Source organism: Micropterus dolomieu, linkage group LG03 (assembly GCF_021292245.1).
Source record: "Micropterus dolomieu isolate WLL.071019.BEF.003 ecotype Adirondacks linkage group LG03, ASM2129224v1, whole genome shotgun sequence".
Lineage (NCBI taxonomy): Eukaryota > Metazoa > Chordata > Actinopteri > Centrarchiformes > Centrarchidae > Micropterus > Micropterus dolomieu.
The window spans coordinates 17,726,310-17,746,986 of record NC_060152.1 but is presented as its reverse complement, the minus strand read 5'-3'; the positions used below and the strand labels follow the sequence as shown (position 1 = coordinate 17,746,986).

Sequence of the window (20,677 nt, the reverse complement as noted above, 5' to 3'; positions counted from 1 at the left end):
CACTGAGCTAATTTTATATCCTGAGACCACACTGTGTCAGCATGCTAGACCATGCTAACCACAAATACTCCTGATGTGCTTTTTATTAAAAAAGGTCCAGGCCACTTAGTCCTTAGCATACTCTGCTAGTTTCCTTCTATGAGCAGAAAACAGAACAGATATAATGCTGCACATGTTTTCCTACAGATTTTACCATGACAACTACAATATGCCTATTTAATCAGAGATAAATGGCATATTATGATTCATGTATTGTAATGTCTTTATTCTGGGTGGTTACATGAGATAGTCAACATACAGTGAGTGGATTGCAAACATGTAATGGCCGATAAAATGGGAAGGAACCAATCACAAGGAGGAGTTTGTAAGATGACAGACAAATAGATGAAGCTTTATGGGAAACTAGATACAACACTGTGCCAGCAGATCCCTCCCCCCTACACACATGTACACACACACAAACGCACCTACACACACATGGATACACAGGTCAAAGGTCAAGCTGGTTCTCCTCTTCTCTCCAAATACAGCCAGGTCAGAAGGGGGTCAGCTTTTGAATGAACACTGAGGGTTTGAGGCTCATAAAGAATGTATTGGCTACTCAGATAACTTTGAACAGGAAGTGACATCACAAAACGTGTACAGAAACAGAAATGGAAAGGTTTGATCTGAGAACCATTTTGCATTAAGGAATGTGAATGTATTTCACATGACAATCACCCAAAGATCTAAAGGTCTTGTTTTCAGTATGATTCTGCATATAAATACATGACATTTTAACGTGTAATCAAACATGTAAAGCTACAAAAGGTATAGAAAGATTACTGCAGGCTGCATATTCTGTCATATTGTATCAAAACACATATTTTCCTCTCTGCATAGGAGGACTAAGAATTGCCATATAGATGTTAGTCTTTCCATAATGACTGGACTGAAACTGAAGTAGGCCTAAATAAAATGTGTGACTGGCAGCACTGACAAACACCGCCCAGCACCTGCAGCTAAAGTAAAAAGATGAAGCTGAAGCCCCATGAGAGCTGCACTGACATTTCTGTCACATTTCTCCTAAAACAACAGGCTATACAGTTCAAAGGCTCAGTCTTTTGAACCTGGGCTGGATGATACTGCCTGTCAAAAGATGACTAATGAATGACTGACACCTGTATAAACAATATGACAACCAACTGCTTTCACTGAATACACTAGGAGGCACAGGTTCACTTGATGTAAGAAGTGAGTTGTTTTGAGATTTCTTGCATCAGATGAGGTGGAAAATTGTGTTTGTCATTGATTACAATATCAACATAGTCTCACAAATGAGATGCAAATGAGCTGCACACATTGAAAATGTGATTTAGGAATAAAGCAGTGCAGTAGAAACTTCTGCACAGATATGTTTCATGGAGATGTTCCAAGGAGTCTTGTGCTAGCACAAGTAGCACAGACTCCTTGAAACATCTCTGGTGCTCAAAGACGAATAAACCTGGCTCAGGAAACTCTACAGCAGTTTTATATATAGCCTAATATATATTTATAATTTCCTTTACAGCTATTAATCCCTGTTTAGATTTACAATGTTGACATATTCATAAACTCAAAGTGTTTGCATCATTGTAAAAAAAATGACACTCCCAATGTGTCCAGTGAGTCAGTCACAGCCAGCATACTTAAGTGCCAGAGAAATATGATCTGGAATCAATCAACAATATGATCATACGTAATACGCTGACTTTATTAGTCTGTAAAGACCCGTTGCTCCATTAAAGCATCAATTCCCTGTCATCAGCAGCAGTCCAATATATATATGAGCTACATAGCCTGCACACAATAGCTGATAGAGCAATAAACGTCAGCGTGGGTGTGAACAACAGGCGGGTTTGTGTGGTCAGTTATAAATAAATAGCACATTAACTTCCGTATCTGTGAGCCCGCTGTCACTTCCGTCTCGGGTGAAGTTCCCCTCGCCGGACGGTCCATCGTTGAAAGCACAAACTCATAAGATAATGCGTACTACGATTCCCGAGGAGTTAACGTCGCTCATTTCAGGTAAAAGATCATAAATGATTGTGTATTTGTACACGCCGGTTGTTTTCCCCGTGATGTTTTATGGCTCGTTGCGCAGAGTCCAGTTTTTAGGAGACCGTTTTGTTAAAAGAGGAAGCGCATTCATTCATGCTGCTGCTGTTGATAGGTATCAAACAATGCGCAGTTTTTGACGTCAAAGCGGCAAACCAAACTGCTGGTGTGTTTGTGTGTGTGTGTGTGTGTGTGTGTGTGTGTGTGTGTGTGTGTGTTGTGCTTTGAAAAGGTAAGCTGATCTCCAGCAGCACTGCTCAATTTGACTGCCAAATGAAACACCACAATCAGTAAGTGATTTCAGATTGTGTGACTCTATTAGTGATATTTGTTGTTTAGATCTAGAATTTTTCCTCTGTGATGGCTTGAAAGGGGAAAATCTAAGCAAGAAGGCGAAAGAGAGGAGGGAAGCCTTCATCAAACGGATTAAAGAGGTCAAACTGGGGTATGTCTGTATTACATCAAAATGTCTTATGTATTCAAAGACTCCAATGCAACATGTGAACATTGACATCCCTTTTCTTGTTTCGCCAACAGTTTCCCACAAGATTTCAAGGACAAAAGTGAGTGTTTGTCTTACTCTTTATTATAATCTTAAGGTTTAGCCTATGTTTAAATCTGTTACACCAGTGGTTCCAAACCTGGGGGTTGGGGCCCAGTCAAGACCTCACAACATGAATGTAAGGGGTCAGAAGATGAGTCAAATGAAAAACACTCTTCAAATGAACTGCTCACACAACAGTTTGGGTACCACTGTGTTACACCATAACAGGGACCCTTAATGCACAACCTTTGTTTACTATAGTAGGTGGAGATGACTCAGATGATGAGGAGGAGGTTGACAGCAACAACGATGGAGGGTCCTTGCAGTCGGAGCGCACGGACAAGGATGAAGAGGCTTGTGAAGGTAAGCCACAAGCACTTAGCAGACATCCGAAGCTGACATGCTAACTGCTAACAAGCTGTGGATTAAAGTATTGAAAATTGCATCTTGGCACGGAAATATACAAATCTTTGGGTCTGCTCCTTGGTGAAAGTGACTTTGAGTGGCACAATGAGGGAGACATTCCAACTGTAACTTGGCAACATACTTGGGAAGCAATTTGGGGGCACAACTGCTACTCCCACCTCCTCTTTCACCCCACCCCTTTGACAGCTAGAGCATGCTTTATTGCTCTCAGCCACAGTCTGGGGACTGAAAATTACTGCCATGGCTGTAGTCTGAAGCGGGGAAAAGAACATTCCTCAGTATACAGTAGCTTTAACCCTGTACTCTCCATCAAGGCAATCTATACAAGAGTTTGTATTTACTTTCTTAAATAAAGTATTTAGGGAAATCCTTGTGAAATTGTGATTAAGGGTCTATGGGCTGTAAGCAGCTGCCATCTTTATGGCTGCTTTTTCACACAAAGCAACTTTGACACGGCAGTTGAACATTTGCATTGAAGTTGCACGCTGCAAGGGGAATCTGCTCTAGTGAGAGGAAAAATGTCGCTTAGGGGAACTTTTGTGGTTTTGCTTCTTATTTTAACATCAGTTAAACAAAAACATGATAGCAAAGTTAGTCAGAAACCAGTCTGTTTATGTTTAACATTTTATAAACAGACTGATGCTAGCCACTGAATGGATCATGGACTCGGAGAGAACACTGAACCCACTTTGTTGGTTTTCCTCAACTCGTTTCCAGGTGCCCAGCAGTCCCCACCTGTGGCAGCTCAGGACCTGGTGTCTGTCTTTAAAGCAGGATACCTCGAGAAGCGCAGAAAGGGTGGGTGCTCTGCTAATAAGATACACATTTTGTTTGATTAATGAGATGTTTTGACCTTCAGTAAAAACCTCCACATGAACAAAAGCAGGCTTTTTAATACAGAGAAAATGACAGCTCCACCTATAATGAGGATGTCATACAATGATATGATGCAAAATAGCATCCAAAACAACTTACTATACATTTTTAGGACAATGTTTTTAAAAAGACAGGTCTGTAGCCAATACATGATATATGTGATATACATTTGTGGCGGTACTGATTCTACAGGTCTCAGGGGAAAGGTGCCTGAGGCCCCGTTGCCAACTGCATAATAAATAATAAAAATATTCTCTTGGAGAAAAAATCTCACAAGTATTTTAATGACAAAAAGCTCTTTAAAATAAACCAGTGTTTTTTAGGTGATCAACAAATGCCTCTTTAAAAAAGTAAAAAAATAAATGGTAAAAGGGGTTTTAAATGAAAAGAAACCAATGGAGTTAACCCAGTAACTCTGTCTCTAATCAGCACCTGTTTACTGGTGCTCATTCAGTGCTGCTCATACTATGTTCATACTATGTCATATTGTGTGTGTGTATATACTGTATACCAATACACCTACCTCAGGTCATAAGGTCATAGGTCTTTATTTTTTTTTTCCAGCATCCTTTGCACTATGCTCCATCACACTGTGTACATGTGTACATGTGTGTATGTGTACCTGTATATCATATCCACCTTCAACATGTACATAATGAGAATAGTTTACTCTTGCATCCTTTGCACTCTGATTACTGCACTATTTGTCAATATGTCTATATTGTTTTGTTCATAGTGTGTATATTAGTGTTGTCTACTCTGTAGTTTGTGTTTGATTTTATTTTATTATTGTATAAGTAAGCACATTGTGAGCAATGTACAATCCTGAGTCAAATTCCTCTTATGTGTACACATACCTGGCAATAAAACGATTCTGATTGTGGGCATTTTGACATATTATACAATACACAGCACATAGCACATTGCCCTCAAACTAAACCAAAATAAATCTCCTCTGCTGAGATTGTTTGTTTTACTGTCCACAGATCACAGCTTTTTTGGTACAGAGTGGCAGAAGAGATGGTGTGCTCTAAGCCATCATACTTTCTACTATTATGGCAGTGAGAAAGGTACTTTTACTCCTCTCATCCCAGTTTTCCAGACTATTATGAATCGCATACTGTTTGGGAACATTTAAATGGATGGATATTTGGCATGACGTCAGATTTTGACAGCGACATTGCAGTTGTTGTTTCTGAACATTAATGTTTTAATTTCCTGTGAACAGACAAGCAGCAGAAGGGGGAGTTCAATATCGATGGCTACACCGTCAAAATGAACAACACCTTACGGAAAGACTCAAAGAAAGACTGCTGCTTTGAAATTTCGGCTCCAGACAAGCGAGTCTATCAGGTGCGCTCGTGTCATAGTGATGGTTTGAGTCGTTACTGTTCTAAATGTATGTCGTAAATTGAAAAACAAATCTGGACTTGAGATGTGCCGTGTTTAAAACTTGGCAAGGCGTGTGTGTACATGCACTTCATTAAATCTTTATTTTTTAAACCTATTCATTCATTTGACACTGCTGCCTTTGCAAATGGCTCAACCTATCACGCATATTTAAAAAGTCTAAATGAGTCTTTCTAACATTCAGGTTCTTCCATGTGGAACATTTTGCTATGCATAAATGCAGCATTATTTGTTTATGTTAATTAATATATGTAGAACTGCATATTGCTCTGACTACAGTTTTCATTTCTCTCCTTCTTCATCACAGTTTTCTGCGTCATCAGTGAAAGAGGCAGAGGAATGGGTGAAACAGATAGACTTTGTTTTGAAAGGTTTGAACAGTTTCAATCATAAAAACTCATTATTGTGCTCCGTAATGTCAGAAACAGCGACATTTGTTTCTTCATGAATGAAAACCCTAAAACGGACAAAATTCTCTAAATATTATTGTTTGCGTGTGTGCGTCTGTGGGCAAACACATAAATCAAGAGTTTCTGTTTGGCTGCATAAGTTAAACATACCATGTTCCCCTGTTTGTAGATATGACAGGCATCATCCCAGTAGACGAAGAGGAGGAACAGGAAGTGTACGATGATGTTGGCGCAATTGACGAAGACATCTATGAAGAGCTCCCAGGTTTGTCCACGCATTTTATCACTGTGGCACTGTATTGTCCTACAGAACATGAAGAAAAAATTGCGTGCATCTCTTTGAAATTGTTTTTTTTTTTTTTAATTCAAAGGGTTTATTTTCTGCATATTTCCCTGTCCACTAATTATAGAATCTTCACCTTTAAATCACTCATCCATCAATATCTTGTCTTGTTTCTCCAGAGGAGGACATGCCCAATCCAGCAAAACCTCTTCCAAAGGTGGAGCCAGTGAGCAAACCTGCTCCTCCTGCCGCAGGTACACAGCACATTAATTTCTCATCTGGTTTCAAGACTGGTTACATATGAGTTTTTTTGTTTGTGGATTAGAGTTTAGCAACTTTCAGTGTGTAATATACAGAAGAGTGGGACTGTGATCAACAAATGACCATTCTGTCACACAGTTTATATGTGGCTATGAGCATACTCAACTTTCTGAACCACAGTTAAGAAGAAGTGACATGTACAGAGGAAGTTTATCTTTGCATGTGCAACTGAAAGTTAACACAATGCTGGAAATAACTTTCAACCAAGTTGGCCAACTTCCTTTTACAATAAATAACGTATTAAGGTTCTGCAAAAAATACCATGCTATCTAGCTCTGCCTATAGAAACATTCTTATAACATCAACAAGCACTGAGAGTCGCCACCAAACGGGAAATGTTCACATTTCAGATCAGTAAATATGCTAAATCAGTAACTGCCAAGAAACTAGCTATGTCCTAAATGCTACTACTTTGTAATTGTATACAGCATACTATAGTCATATTTATTGTTTACTGTTTTTAACAGTAAATGTGTACTAATAGAAAAGGATGGCAAACATATGATGAGCAAGGGCAATTTACAATAAAGCTCTAACCCACAATTATTTATTATTTTCATTATTGTGTGTGTGTGTGTGTGTGTGTGTGTGTGTGTATGGAGAACAGCAGCAAATCATATTTATAATTTTATTTTGATTCCGGCTGTGAGCAGCTCCTCCATTTCTTCTGTACATTGCATTGTGGGAGAATAGGATCCTTCAACACACTCAATAGTTTTAGTAGTCTACATACTGACTGTTTTTTGAGTATACTTCATTTTGTCACTTTGCCAATGTGAACATAGTACACACTTCCTAGTTCATAGGTAGTATGAACTTGGCTCACAGCTACTGTCAGCCTCCAGTTCTATTTCAGGCTCTACACTGCCTCCTGTTGGTTTTGCTGCACACAAACAATCACTGCTGTGTACAATGTGATTACTCTCAGAAGAAAACAAAGCACCTAATCTGTTATTGTCTCCTTTTCCATCCAGTTAATAAGAGCACAGACTACCCCAACTACTACCAGGGCTTATGGGACTGTGCAGGGGACCTCCCAGATGAGTTGTCCTTCAAACGTGGAGATGCCATCTACATCCTGAGCAAGGTATGGTTGGGGCAACCCTCCTGTCAAGAGGTAAAACAACTGATTTGTCCCTTTTTAACTTGTGTTTTCTTGCAAACCAGCTGTAGTGCAAAAGTTGTGAGGTGAGGTTTGTAGTCAGAGTGGTTCTGCTGGTCTCAGACCACCAAAAGTGAGTTATTTCTAGGCCCTCAGAGGAACTGACTTTTTATATCCTTTACTGGCAGCACCTGGCCCACCGCCTGGGGGTGGACGGCTGATGGTAAGAGGCAAACTGGGCTAGGTTCTCTCTCTGGCACTGTGATGGGGATTAGTTGTGTCACAACGGAAACTGTTTTAGTGCTGTTGGTGGGGGCTGGGTTTAGCTGGCACACGGTGCCATTCCATCACTTCCATCTGGACTGTTTCAGCACTCTGCCGCTGCTGCCATGCCCAGGCGGTAAGCAGCCCTCAGCCCACACACCTCTCAGACGTCTCTCTCACCTCGCCAAATAGGAATGTGTGTTCTCAGGAAACCCAGGCTCAGTCCGCCACTCTATTCAGAGCAGGTGAGGACGTGTAGTGCACGCACAATTTCCGAGTCTTGTCGCCTAGCTGTGGGTGCCAGGTATTGAGAACTGAGGGGCCGTTCTTTACATTTATTGGGTAGCTACACAGGAGCCCTTTTGTGCTTAACTGGTTCATATGAACGCAGAATTGGATTTTGTTGTGATCCGTTTAACAAGCTTGATTAGAACATCACACATTGGTTAAGGAATTTGACACTTTTACAGATGCATGTCGACCCTGTGGTTTATGTAAAATAAATGAATAAATAAAAAAGGTGTGAAATGTGCACCATGTACACTGGCTGTTTCCTGTCTAGTTTGGTTTCTATGGAGCATGTCAACTGAGACATACTGTTGTCAACTGGCCAGATCAGTTTCCAGATTCAAGTCTGCCATCTAGTGGAGTGAAGTTGCATTAGAACTAGGACTAATAATTAAATTTTTTGACAGTACAACAATAAAAATTCCAAATAGAAACATGTTAACATTTGAGAAGCAGAAAAATTTGAGAAGCATTTTTGTTGGTTGGTTAGTTCATAAGTGACTTAAGAAAATAATGGATTATCAAAATTGTTGATTTTCAGTTAATTGATTAATTTATTAAGCACTAATGGAAAGAAAGTAAATGCACAAAGCAGACAGAGCCATCAATGCTCAATGGCCAAATGCCTGTTTATTACTCCCTCTTCGTGTGTGGAAAAGGAGCACGAATCAAGTTGCCCTTTCACTCAGACTGGGAGTGCCATTAGCTGAAACCTTGGTGTTGGGGGTTGTGGCCTGCTGCGAGGGCAATGACCATAAAACCTGTCTGGACTGCAGCAGCAGCTAAAGGGACAGTCAACCCCCCCCCCCCCCCCAATCGCTCACATATCCCTGCTTTTCCTTTCTCCCTCTTCAATGCATCCCTCCCCCATTCCAAAGGCCAGAAATAGCTGTAGTGTTACAGCTGCGAGACCCCCCAGTCTGGACCTGGGTGTTGATCATAGTGCCGGAGGGAGGGAGTATGTTGACCGGATATGCTGCACAACCCCCCCCAACCACCCATTCAAGTCACAGCACATAAAACAAATCGAAAAATGTAACATCACACTTAACTTAAGTGGCTAGATTGGTTAATAAAATGTAAAGCCTGACCAAACATGCTGCTGTTGGGCCTGCAGATCTTTTCACATGATGATACTGAACTGATGCATCATCTGTGGAGCTTTTGGTAGAAGTATGGGACAGTAGTATTATTGTGTCAATGTGTGTGTTGTCACAATGTGTGGTGTCATTAGTTGTCCACAGATCTGTGTATGTGTGCACACACTCGGCCTTGCACTCTTACACGCACCTCTAGTCACTCTGCTATATTTTCCCTCAGGGGCCTTTGACATGTCATTTTACTCATGTGACATTTTCTGTTTGTTTCTTGTGATGTCTATTTGATGTCTTTTTACTGTATTCATGTCGTGACATGGACAGTAAGTCAAGTGCCTTTTTATCTGACATGAGGAATGGCCTATAACCAGACAACTGCCGACACTAGTCATCACTATCGTAATATTCCTGGGTCTAATGCTACCATATGATCACTTACATCCACTATTCTCTCCTGGGAATAACTGGACACAGATGTGGTCCCTCCTTGTGCCTGAGGTTTGACATAGATTTGAAACATTGTGCAGGTTTGTCTTCCTTCAACCTTGTCACAATGTGATCTCCCGTGTTGATTTATGTCCTGTGAAGACTTTGATGTGAGGTCAGGCTCTTGGCCAAAAAGAGAGAGAGAGAGAGAGAGAGAGAGAGAGAGGGGAGGGGGTATTCTCCACTTGTCTCAGATCTCTCCTCACATTGTCCTCCTCACATCTCAGCATGCTGACAGCCATTTGGAGCTATTACTTGTCATACTGTGACAGATTTGTGTGTGATGTGCTCTACGCACACTGAGGGTTTTTTTTGTGTGGAGTGGATGCAAGTGTGTGTGCAGTCTCCGAACCAACACTGGATGGAGAGGCATGGAAGGAAACAGGAAGTGTCAGTTAGTTGGTGGGATGTATAGGTGATGTTTTGGAGGTGGAGTAAAGGGAAAACAGGAAAAGTATTTTTAGGGCTTTTATTAGACAGCCAGTAATGATATGAAAGGAAAAAGGGTAGGGAGAGAGGGAGCATGACTTGCAACAAAGGTTACCGACCGGACACAAACCTGGGACATTGTAGTTCATGGTTGACATCCTAAACCTATGCAACTCTCTATGTACCTTTCCCATCAGACAACATTTACAATTTTATGATTAACCTCTACTTTGTGGTGTGATGATTGATGTGGATATTACTTCATTAAAATAAAAAAAAGTTTGCTGCTCAGTGACCACCTCATGAAATAAGAGAAATCTTTCATCAACACATTGTATTCATCCTCTCAATGTCTCGACTTGGTTCCAGGAGTACCAGAGCTTTGGCTGGTGGGTCGGAGAGAAGAATGGAAATGTAGGAATCGTCCCCAAAGACTACCTGATTGAGCTTTATGCTCTATAAATACAACCCACGTAAGTTGGCCAGACCGTATGACTGCAATGTTTAAGTTTCATTTCTTACAATTGTTGGCTCAAAACCAAAAACTAAAGGATAAAATGTGTAACTGGTATTAATCCACTGTCTTAACTGGTACATTGTGTTAATTTCAGGATGATTGCCCCTTCTATATACACTGTGGGAGACCAATAATTGGATGAAAAGATTTTCACAAGACTGAAATACATGTTTGAGTATATTTCTCTAGGATCTGCACTTTGCACTGCGTGTTTGTATTTATTTTCTATCTAAGATTCAGTTTTTCCACAACGCCATTTCATGCTCAGCTTTGGGAAAATTTGGTATTTGAAAAAGACAATGAATAAAGATTTAAACATTTGTGGTATCAGAGCTTTTATTATTTAACCTGCTAGTTAAGCCACAAGGTGGCAATAGAGTCTTTTCAAAGGTCATAGATTACCTCTATGACAGAGATTCTAAAGGCAGAAATACCACATGCCAGTTCTTTTTTTTCTTTTCTTCTTTTGGTTGCCTTCCTGCACAATTTTGAATTTGTTTATAGACTGAATTAACAAAAATGGTTAAAAAGAGACAGGGGAAGAAGAGAAAAAGAGAAATTCTTTAATAACAAGCGTGATGGAGGTTTGTTGAAGTATTCTGGGGGAAAGAAACCATCAACATGCCTAGACCCAGGGAATAAGGTTATTTCTTAATATCTTGGCCTAATGAATCACATTATTTTCCATCTGTAATCCTGCGAAGTTAACACCAGGCCACCGTGAATATCAAATGTGTGCACACCCTCCTGAATAAATGAAAAATTTTATTTTTTTCATCTGGTCAGCACTTTTGTTCCAAGCTTCAAAGGGACACTGGGTCTTTTTTTATGGGACCTGGGAGACTTTGCTGGGCAGAGGATCACAGCGTGGCAGATGGTTGGCTATGCTGCGTGCCTGAGTGAAACGGCTGAGGTGCACTAATAAGACAGCCACCCACACAGATAGCAGGAATGCTTATCACCCTCTGAGGGGCTGTTTGACAGCAGGCGAGGTGGTGTTAGCTGGGCACATCCCACCGAGGTTACATGCATACTGTACATATCTTTTTACAGTCTCCTCACTGAAATACCAAAGTTGTACTATTTCTCTGTCAGGGTAATGCACTCCTTTCTATTTTGGCTGCAGACAAAAGGGGTCTTGTCAAGGTTTTCCCAAGGTTGCAAGAGAATGGGACGGAAAATGCGTTCATTAACCAATAACTCACTATCTTTTTCTCCTTCTTCCCTCTATTTTTTCCCCTTCATCCTGTCTCTCTTTTTTGTTCCTGTTGAGTGATGAGCTAGTCCTCTGTCCTCTGGGTGACATTCAAAGCCAACATAAATCCTACTCTTTACGCTACAGTGGCGATATAGCCTCTCTGCTAATTGGAGATGTAATGAATTACTATAATTAGTAATTGAATATACCACATTGGATGTAGAAAGGAAATGCTATGTTTTAGGGCAGGAAAGGGACGCTGTGAAATAATGTGAAATTCAGTGAGTGGGGATCACCAAAATAACATTACTGACTATGTCCGAGTGTGTGTAATTCATCATTTAGGCAGAAGTTGAATTGTGGATTTAATACATAGGCTACACACACAAATATTTCTGCACTGCTGACATACAGTAGTTTGGTATTTCCCCCTAAGAGTCCTCATTTTAATGCTAGGCTATGGGTTAGGTTGCCAAAGGCAAGTAAGGCTAAATATTGCCTCCCATTTTTATGTGCCAATAAAGGATTTCCTTAATGGATGTTAACTACACCTCCATCCCCCCCGTTAGATTTGGACAGCCATATCTGCAGAATATACAGGTTCTTTTATTGCAATTTAACATCAAGATATAGTGTTTCATAGATAAATGCCACAGTGTCATTAATCTATTAAGCACTAAATTACACTAATGATACCAGAATATCACTAATTAATACTTCACAACCATAAAGATACACTTTTACCAGCCAAATATAGATAGATTGAGCTGCTGAGTTATAATAAATAAAATGTGATTTGCTGAGAAAGATGTATATATAAAAAAAAAAAAAAAAAGTACCTACAGGACAGAATACATTCATAGTGATTTTATACTGACAATTAAGTGCTCAGGTATGTTAATTCATATACAGCCTAACAATTATGTTACTTCCAATAGGCAATACTTTAATGTTCATCCTCTGATAATGCATACCTCTCAGGACACATTGGTACACCGATATCCCCCTGCTCACGGTGATAGAGGCTCATCTTTCTTCAGGATTATCATGTACCATCACCATTTCATACAATCACCCCTGGGGTTGGTGAGAAGGCTTGATCTATACCACTTTAGAGAGGTAATCTTGATCAAGCTGTCAGCTGTTTCTGCTGCTCTTTAACCAGGTCACTCCACCATAGATCACACCACAGCTTCATAGAGAGTTTCTGTCAGGAATAACACTGCCTTATTTATGTGGTATCCCCTGGCATTTTGCTGGAAATGTATTACCTCTCCAACTGGCCCTCTGTCAGCATTCCATTAAAGCCTCTTCCCTTGTTCTAAATCTTAAAATCTGAAATAGACACTTTTTAAAATGCAAGTCACTCTTAATTGAGGTCAGTTTCTGCTAACATAACTCATGGTGGCTGACAAATTAAGGTTTCCTCAGCTGGCTTATGACATTGTGAGAAGACAGGGTGTATTTAAAATGAAAGCTAACAAAGATCTTGACAGGTTGCTTTGAAAATTTGTATTCCTGGAATTTGCGGCTTAGATATTCATTCATTTCAGTGATGTTAATGTAATATTTTGAGCTGCAGGCCAGGATTAGTGGCAGGCCAGTAAATATGGGTCTAGATGGGTCATATTACAAGCACCACACCCACCTTTCTTTCATGTTATCAGTGTCTGTCCTTCCTTCCTTGTTAATTGCCTTCTCCAAGCTGCAGACAGGGTTGACCTGAAGACCTGTATCTCAGGACCTAAAGGGGACAGAAACTGTCTAAAAAGCCAGTTGCTGGCATCAAAACCACCACCAGCCTCCTAGAGGAGGCTTCCGTCATGTCCCAACTGATACTTAAGGCTGATTTAGCTGCTGTTGCCGCAGAGGGGCTCCCATCATCCCTCTCACTTACTGTATGCATCGCTGTTAAGAACAGGTCTCATGTTCCAGGGTGTGGGGTTGGTGGTCCAGGCTGTCAGGTAGAGCTATGTGCCGACACGTCACTCAGGATAAATCAAGCTTATCAAAGTGACAGGTGTTTGTCCACCTGCTATAAACATCTCCCACGCCTCGCTCCTGCGCCATCTCCTCACAGATTATTTACAAGGATCAAGCCTCCGTACACTGGCCCAGTTTGCTCTCTGGTTGTGGCTCTAATATCAGATCAGCGCCCTGCCACTGATTTACTTCACTAGTTAGTAAGGTGAGTAATGACTCTTGTCTGGGAGGATAGTTTGTAATCAAGAAAGGTCAGAGATGCTCTAACTGTAATTACAACCCTCTCCACAGTGTACCTTTTACACCTCACTGCAGCTGACTGCCTGCCAATTCTATGCCAACTGATCCCTTCTCTCTCTCTCTCTCTCTCTCTCTGCACATCTTCCTCTTTTACCCCTCACACAGTTACATGCCCCTGGTTGTAATGAACCCACATTCAGGTTGAGGTCCCATCTTAAATGTCAGCTCTTAATATAGCATAATTTTTGTAAGACACCCCCCTGACAAAAGTAGTAAAAGGTATGATGGTTGAGCTACAGGAGCTTGCTGAGTTAACTGAGTCACAGGATTGCAGATTGCTGCCATCATTCCCAATGTCAGCTTTGGTATGTATCCAAGCACAGGTCCTGCCAAGTTAACCTGAGCTAATTTAGCACCCAGGGTACACATGGAACTTCTCATCAGTACTGAGTGACCAAGCACATGTGGTGGACAGATCATAACTACATCAGGGCCATAGTTTTACATAACTCCATCACCAGGGGATTATGATCCCATACACGTGCTGAGTAACTGTATTGAGCAGGTCAACGATTAGATGTGCCAGAGTTTTCTTCAATTAAACAAGGATAAAACTGAAGTTATTGTTTTTGGAGCCAAAGAACAACAATTGAAAGTCAGTGCTCAGCTTCAATCTGTAATGTTCAGAACCACAAATCAAGCCAGAAATCTTGGTGTAGTCATGGACTCAGACATGAATTTGAGGAGCCACATTAAGACAATTACAAAGTCAGCCTATCACCTGAAGAATATATCAAGGATTAAAGGACTTGTCTCAGCAAGACCTGGAAAAACTTATCCATGTGTGGCCAGGCTGGTGGTGGCACTAAGAGGGGAATCACCACCAGAATCTAACTATCCGACACCACCTGGGGACTTCCACCCCAGGAAATGCTCTATTTCTACTTTGACTAAACCTTTATACAAAGGCTACACAGGTAAATAAGACAGACGTGGCTCCAAAAGAATAACTTATTTATTGATAATCGGTAACTGGAAGTGCCTGAAAAGAGGATGGTGAATACTACAAATAAATAATCAAATTACAATGAAATATAAAAGATTACAAATTTGGCAAACAAGTTACTTGTTTTACTTTTAACAAAACACTCCCAGTTATTACTGATTATTGGACCAAACAAAAAGGCAGAGTGGGCCAGGGCCAGCTGTGGAGAGGCAGTCTAACTAAGGGTGTGCTCCAGTGGTGCAGCCACTTACCCACCACATGTGTCCACTGCAATCCGGTTCACCACAAGCACCACTGAAAAGAACAAGACAAGTAAAATAAAATACAATGGACCAGTTGGTTATATCTAAGATACAAGCATAGTCCACTAGGGGAGTGCCAGTTGGAGGCACTACAGCCAGAGTGTACCAGCAACAATGGTTAAAATCCTAATTTCACAAAGGCAAAACAGCAGCTGATAGCCTACAATTAAAAACACATACATATTAACAGATTTATAAAAGCAAATAACAGTTACCTCAGGTAGCTATCATACCCTACTTGTTGCTCCTTAAGCTTCTCATACCTTAACACAGGGTGCTCTGTAAGGAACAATACACCACGCCACTTCAGACAGGGAACCTTGGAATCAGCCAAACTACATAAAACAGGCGGGCAGTAGACTGCTGCAAAACATACAACCTCAGTCACTGGGAAAAGACAATGAAAACACAAGACAAGGTTTTTACTCGCTCACCTACATAGAGGTCACAGAAGTCAAAGAATTGATTTCAAAATCCTGCTGTTAGCACTAAATGGTTTAGGGCCAAAATACATTTCTGATCTTCTGCTTCGTTATGAACCATCCAGACCTCTCAGGTCTCTGGGACAGGTTTGCTTTCTGTCCCCAAAGTAAAAACTAAACAAGGAGAAGCAGCCTTCATTTATTATGCTCCGTACATCTGGAATAAACTCCCAGATAACTACAGGTCTGCTGAAACTGTCAGTTCTTTGAAATTAAGACTTAAGACTTTTCATTTTACCATTGCTTTTAATTAAATATGTACACGGTGAGAAATGAGTAGGTAATTGAGTGAAAAGATAATGAGAGTGAGATTGAACAGAGTGAAGGAAGTGGTCTTAAATCTCGCGCCTGAGAATTGCAGGAACCTCTGTCCACCTGTAAACGCGCAGGTAGGTCCAGAGTATAACTGGATCAAAGTGACCTGCGAACAGACATGTCCTGGTTTCTCTGTAGTGTCCGAGGGTTTTTGGAGTTTCAGTAGACCCAAAGATTGCTATGGACCCGAGTACAGACTAGCTAGAGAGAGTAAATTAAGTATACTTCTCTGTTTATTCTCTTTTCAAAATAATTGTAACTCAATTATTTGCTCAACCCCTCAGCCTGTTTTTATTTTCCATTTAACTATTTTGACCCTGATTGTACACTGCACTGTAACTTTTACTGTCCTGTTTTACCCTGTTTTAATGTGTTTAATTTTAGTTTTTACTTTTTTATATTTCCCTGTTGCTTTTATGTTTTATGTAAAGCACTTTGAATTACCTTGTTGTTGAAATGTGCTATACAAATAAACTTGCCTTGCCTTGCCTTGCCTTGCCTTGAGGACACCAAGGTAGCATGTACATCAGTATGTACATGCTACAGTTACACATGTTGAGTTTAAAGCCCGATTAATTTAGTCCAAATTCTTAAATTAAAAACACAAATCAAAATAAAGGGATTTCATATTCCTCCACAAGAATTATGTGGGGAGGGCTTTGCTTGTAGATCATGTAGGGAGATAAAAATGGCAGAATATATATTTTAATACCTTCATTCAAATTTTAAATGTGGAACAAGCAAATCACACACCCTTTTTGGTGGCAAGTCAAACATTTCTTTCCTGCTCCACTGGGGGACTCAGTGTTTCTAAAGTCCTGACTCCTGCACATCTTGATAAAAGATCATCAAATAAATCATTGCTGTGACTGTGGTTGAATGCCAAGTATCAGTTCAGTCATTTGTCAACCACCTAAATACTGTATTACATTTCCCTCTTGGTTAGTTTCAACTTTACGCAGTTCCTTTTTGTTGTCTGTGGCAGACATTGTCACGTTTTCATTCCACCTCCTGCAAATCATTTTGTACTTTTGACTGATACACTTGCAGTTCTGTCAGTGATGATTTGGCCTCCTTGGCCTGCTGGATTTTCTATCATATTGCTTTTAAAACTTACTGTAAGTGTTTATAGCTGGTCTGGTAACATTGCTGACTTGCTTCTCATTCATTTGACCAACATTCATTACAGTATTAGAAACTGTTACTGTATAAGTTAATCTGAAGATTTCCGTTAAGGCATTTACATTATTTTATTCGCCCCTCCTGTCGTGACACTGAGATTGAGCATACTTCTGATAGTGATGGTGAAAGCTACACTATAGCTTTATATAAGGAGCTTGGAAATAATAAAACATGTGAACTTCCAATACCTTTTACAGACACTGTAAATAAACTTGCCTTACCTTAGTGCCCAATGCTTACAGTAATAGGGTGAAAAAATGTTGAGAAATGTGCTAAACAATATGAATATTATAATGTACATGTAACCAAAATAAGCTCAAAGATCCACTCACTGCCGTTCTGAGCTTTCACCTCCTTGTTGATGACACCTCAACAAGCCTTATTCGCTTGAAAAGACCATGAGGAGCTCAAAAAGCTAGAAAGCAGACCTTTCAGTTTAGTTCCCAAAGGTCAAGAATGAACTTCCATGCTCAAATGATGAAAACTGTACAATACCACAAGTTTTAACATGTTCATAAACTTCTGTCCAGAACTTTATGTGTATTCAACCACGTCTGCAGAACTTGAGACACTCTGGTTTGGCAGTCCACATTGTTTAACGTGCATATTAATGAATTTGACATGGGCCTATTAACATACCATGAATGACAATCATGTGAATTCAGGATACTCATTACGTATGTATTACATGAATAGCAGGTGGGGTAATTTGAGTAATTTGCGGCTACATGCAGACACTGGGATGATGGACGGTGTCTGGAGAAGACAAGTTGAGCCGGCCAGTGGATCTACTGCAGAGTAAGGAGAATTTAGGCTCATCATAAAAGATTCCTCCCTGCCTCTTATTTCACTTAGACATTTTTATGTTTTTTTTATTTTCTACCTCATTGCAGCCGTGAGCTGCCTGCTGATTTACACACACTGGCAACGAAGCACAGAGGCCTCAGGAGACGGTGCCCTCTACCCTTCCATTTTTTCCTGCCTTGTTTCTCTAGCCTCTATCGTCCTCTTACTGCCACAACCGTGGCACTCTCCATTCACTGAGCTGGGTCTAACCGAAAAGCTCCCTGTCTACTTGTTCCTCATTCCTAACAAGACATTAATCTGGAGGGGTTGATCATGTGACACACAGAGGGGCTGTTGCCCTGTGCCAAGACACAGAATTCATATAAGGATGGGCGAAGGGCATCATAGACACTAAAGGTATCTTACAACACTCACATTTCATTTCAGAGTTCACAATATGTATATAAAGACGTGTTTTACCATGAATTAAAGAATGTTAAATATTTTATCTTAACAAAAGGCCCTTCATTCTCCATCTGTTTTCAGCTGTATGCGCCAAAGAAAACATGTCTGTCTGAACACACCATATTAATTCAGGAAATCATGAAACAGGTGCCTCAACTTCCCTTTTCCCCCTCAGGCTCATGTGTTCAAGGCAGATGAGCTGGGTTTCACGCTGATCAGCCCTGATTCCAGGAGACGAGAAGCTGTTGCTTGCCTTGGTACAGTGATCACGCCCGTTCCCAGTAATTGCTACATCCATGCACCCAAAAGGCGACAGACAGCAGGTGGAGGGGAAATAGCAGGTATAAGCCATGCAGAACCGAAGAAAGGAACCGAGGCTGTTGGGTTTGATGAATGACGGATGGCTCTTAAGTCAGCTCATTTCCATCTGTGGCAACTGAGTGACAGAGAAAAATGTTTCAGCCTTGAGTAAAAGTATTTTTTCCACCAGACCGAGGCAGGTGTTAGGATATAAGGTTGGCTTTTGAGCACACACACAAAAAGACACAGGCACACACAGCTGCAAGGACAGTTGTAACGTCTGAAAATTTTTTTTTTGGTTGTCAGGTTGTGGAGGTTTTGTGGCCCTCAGTAAATCAGCGCTCAGTATTGGCATGAAATGTGGGAGACCTTGAAAAATGTTCAGAGCGGAGGCGTATGTTATTAACAATTCAATTAACCCAAGGCTTCCTGATCATTTACCTTGCTCCTTCATCGGCCCCTAGTAAATGTGATTGTCTTGCATAGCAAGCTACACATCAGTATCACCAGCCAGTGCCAACGTCATATTCTGTTGTTGGTGCATCATTCCTTTAGGTATCATCCCCTTTCTATTGGCAGTGCAGCTGGGCTTCACTGATATTGACTCATCCTGGTTCCACGGAGTTGCAGGCAAAGAGATTTAATATCTCAAGTGGTGCTGAACTCCTATTGCTATTAATGGATTGTGTATAATGTGGCACTTAAAATGCATGAGCAGCCTCTGATTTATCTGTAATTTGCCTCCACTGGAGCATATCTCCCTCAATACTTCCATTTGTTTTTGGCTCTGTGCAGTCTGCTCAGTAAACGAACGCTGATTGGGATTTCATATTGTTACATTCGACTTTGACAATTAGTTTCTTTCCAACACATGAAATTGATTTTTCCTTTTTTTGTTATTCTGTGTTAATTACACAACAGAGGGAATAGTAAGTCAAGCATGAGATCACTGACATGAGGTGGAGTTTATTTGAGCTGTCGCTGCAGAAAGACATGCTGACTTGGTCTAAGACAGATGGGAATCTCCCAGAGGGGCATTTTCCTTTATCTTATTTTCTACAGTTTTATGTGTCGTACAATAAGCATATTAATTAGACTAAACTGAGCTAAAGCATTGTGGAAATGATGAAAATGTGATTTTATGTGGTACTTTTATGAATGTTTGTGGTCATACCAGCTAAATTCCACCTGGAAACTGAATGATTTTACTTCAGCGCCATGTTTTCACTCCGTTTGATCTCTTTGGGGTCATGCAACATGGAGCAGGGCTGTCATGGCAGCAGAGCCGCACTGACAGGCTAGGCTACAGTGGCTCAAGGTTAACAGCCAGTGAGGAGTCAGTATTCCTGGGCAGGTCAGACTAAAACCAGCAATGTAAATGTTTCAATCCACAGAACTATAAGTAACAAACAAGACTTTACTGTTACAGAGACCTGTTAGCAAGTGCTAAGCCATGTGTGGAGACTTACTGACACATGCATGTGTGATTTACTTAACAGAGACACAGATATTATCTTTGTAGTTGGTCAAAACAAAATGGATATCTGAATATAATAATGCTATTGAATAATATCCTGGTTTATTTATTTGGTAGCCTAAAAACAGTTACATTTAAACATATTTAGTCTAAAAACACTGGAACTTTCTCATAAAATACCCACAATGTATAGATTTGTGATTGTTGAATTTAACTTAAAAATTGTGAGAAAAACAAATGTTGGTGACATTCCCATGCATTTTCTAGACACATCTCTTAGGGTTACAGCAGACAGTGACGCAGCTAGTGTTGTATTTCAGGTGTTAAAAATTCAAAATTATTGTAACGTGAAATATAAAACTAATAGTTCACATTTCAGTTGCTACTTTGAAGAAACAACAGAATGCTGAAA

The 20,677-nt window shown here is 40.4% G+C and overlaps 1 protein-coding gene across 1 annotated transcript; it reads left to right on the top strand.

Annotated features, from left to right (window-relative positions):
• The first annotated feature begins 1,891 nt into the window (after window positions 1-1,891).
• Window positions 1,892-10,849, top strand: skap2 (src kinase associated phosphoprotein 2). Its single transcript, XM_046045017.1, has 13 exons — window positions 1,892-2,046; window positions 2,416-2,521; window positions 2,614-2,639; window positions 2,882-2,983; window positions 3,764-3,844; window positions 4,909-4,992; window positions 5,151-5,275; window positions 5,640-5,703; window positions 5,912-6,007; window positions 6,205-6,279; window positions 7,321-7,433; window positions 10,382-10,485; window positions 10,624-10,849. The coding sequence occupies exons 1-12, from the start codon at window positions 2,004-2,006 to the stop codon at window positions 10,472-10,474; spliced, it is 1,008 nt and encodes a 335-aa protein (XP_045900973.1). The 5' UTR covers window positions 1,892-2,003; the 3' UTR covers window positions 10,475-10,485; window positions 10,624-10,849.
• The last annotated feature ends 9,828 nt before the right edge of the window (window positions 10,850-20,677 follow it).

Coding starts and splice junctions, on each gene's coding strand:
- skap2 (XM_046045017.1), top strand. CDS start 2,004: ATGCGTACTACGATTCCCGAGGAGTTAACGTCGCTCATTTCAG. Junction 2,047..2,415: donor GTTAACGTCGCTCATTTCAG/GTAAAAGATCAT, acceptor TTTGTTGTTTAG/ATCTAGAATTTTTCCTCTGT. Junction 5,276..5,639: donor CAGACAAGCGAGTCTATCAG/GTGCGCTCGTGT, acceptor TCTTCATCACAG/TTTTCTGCGTCATCAGTGAA.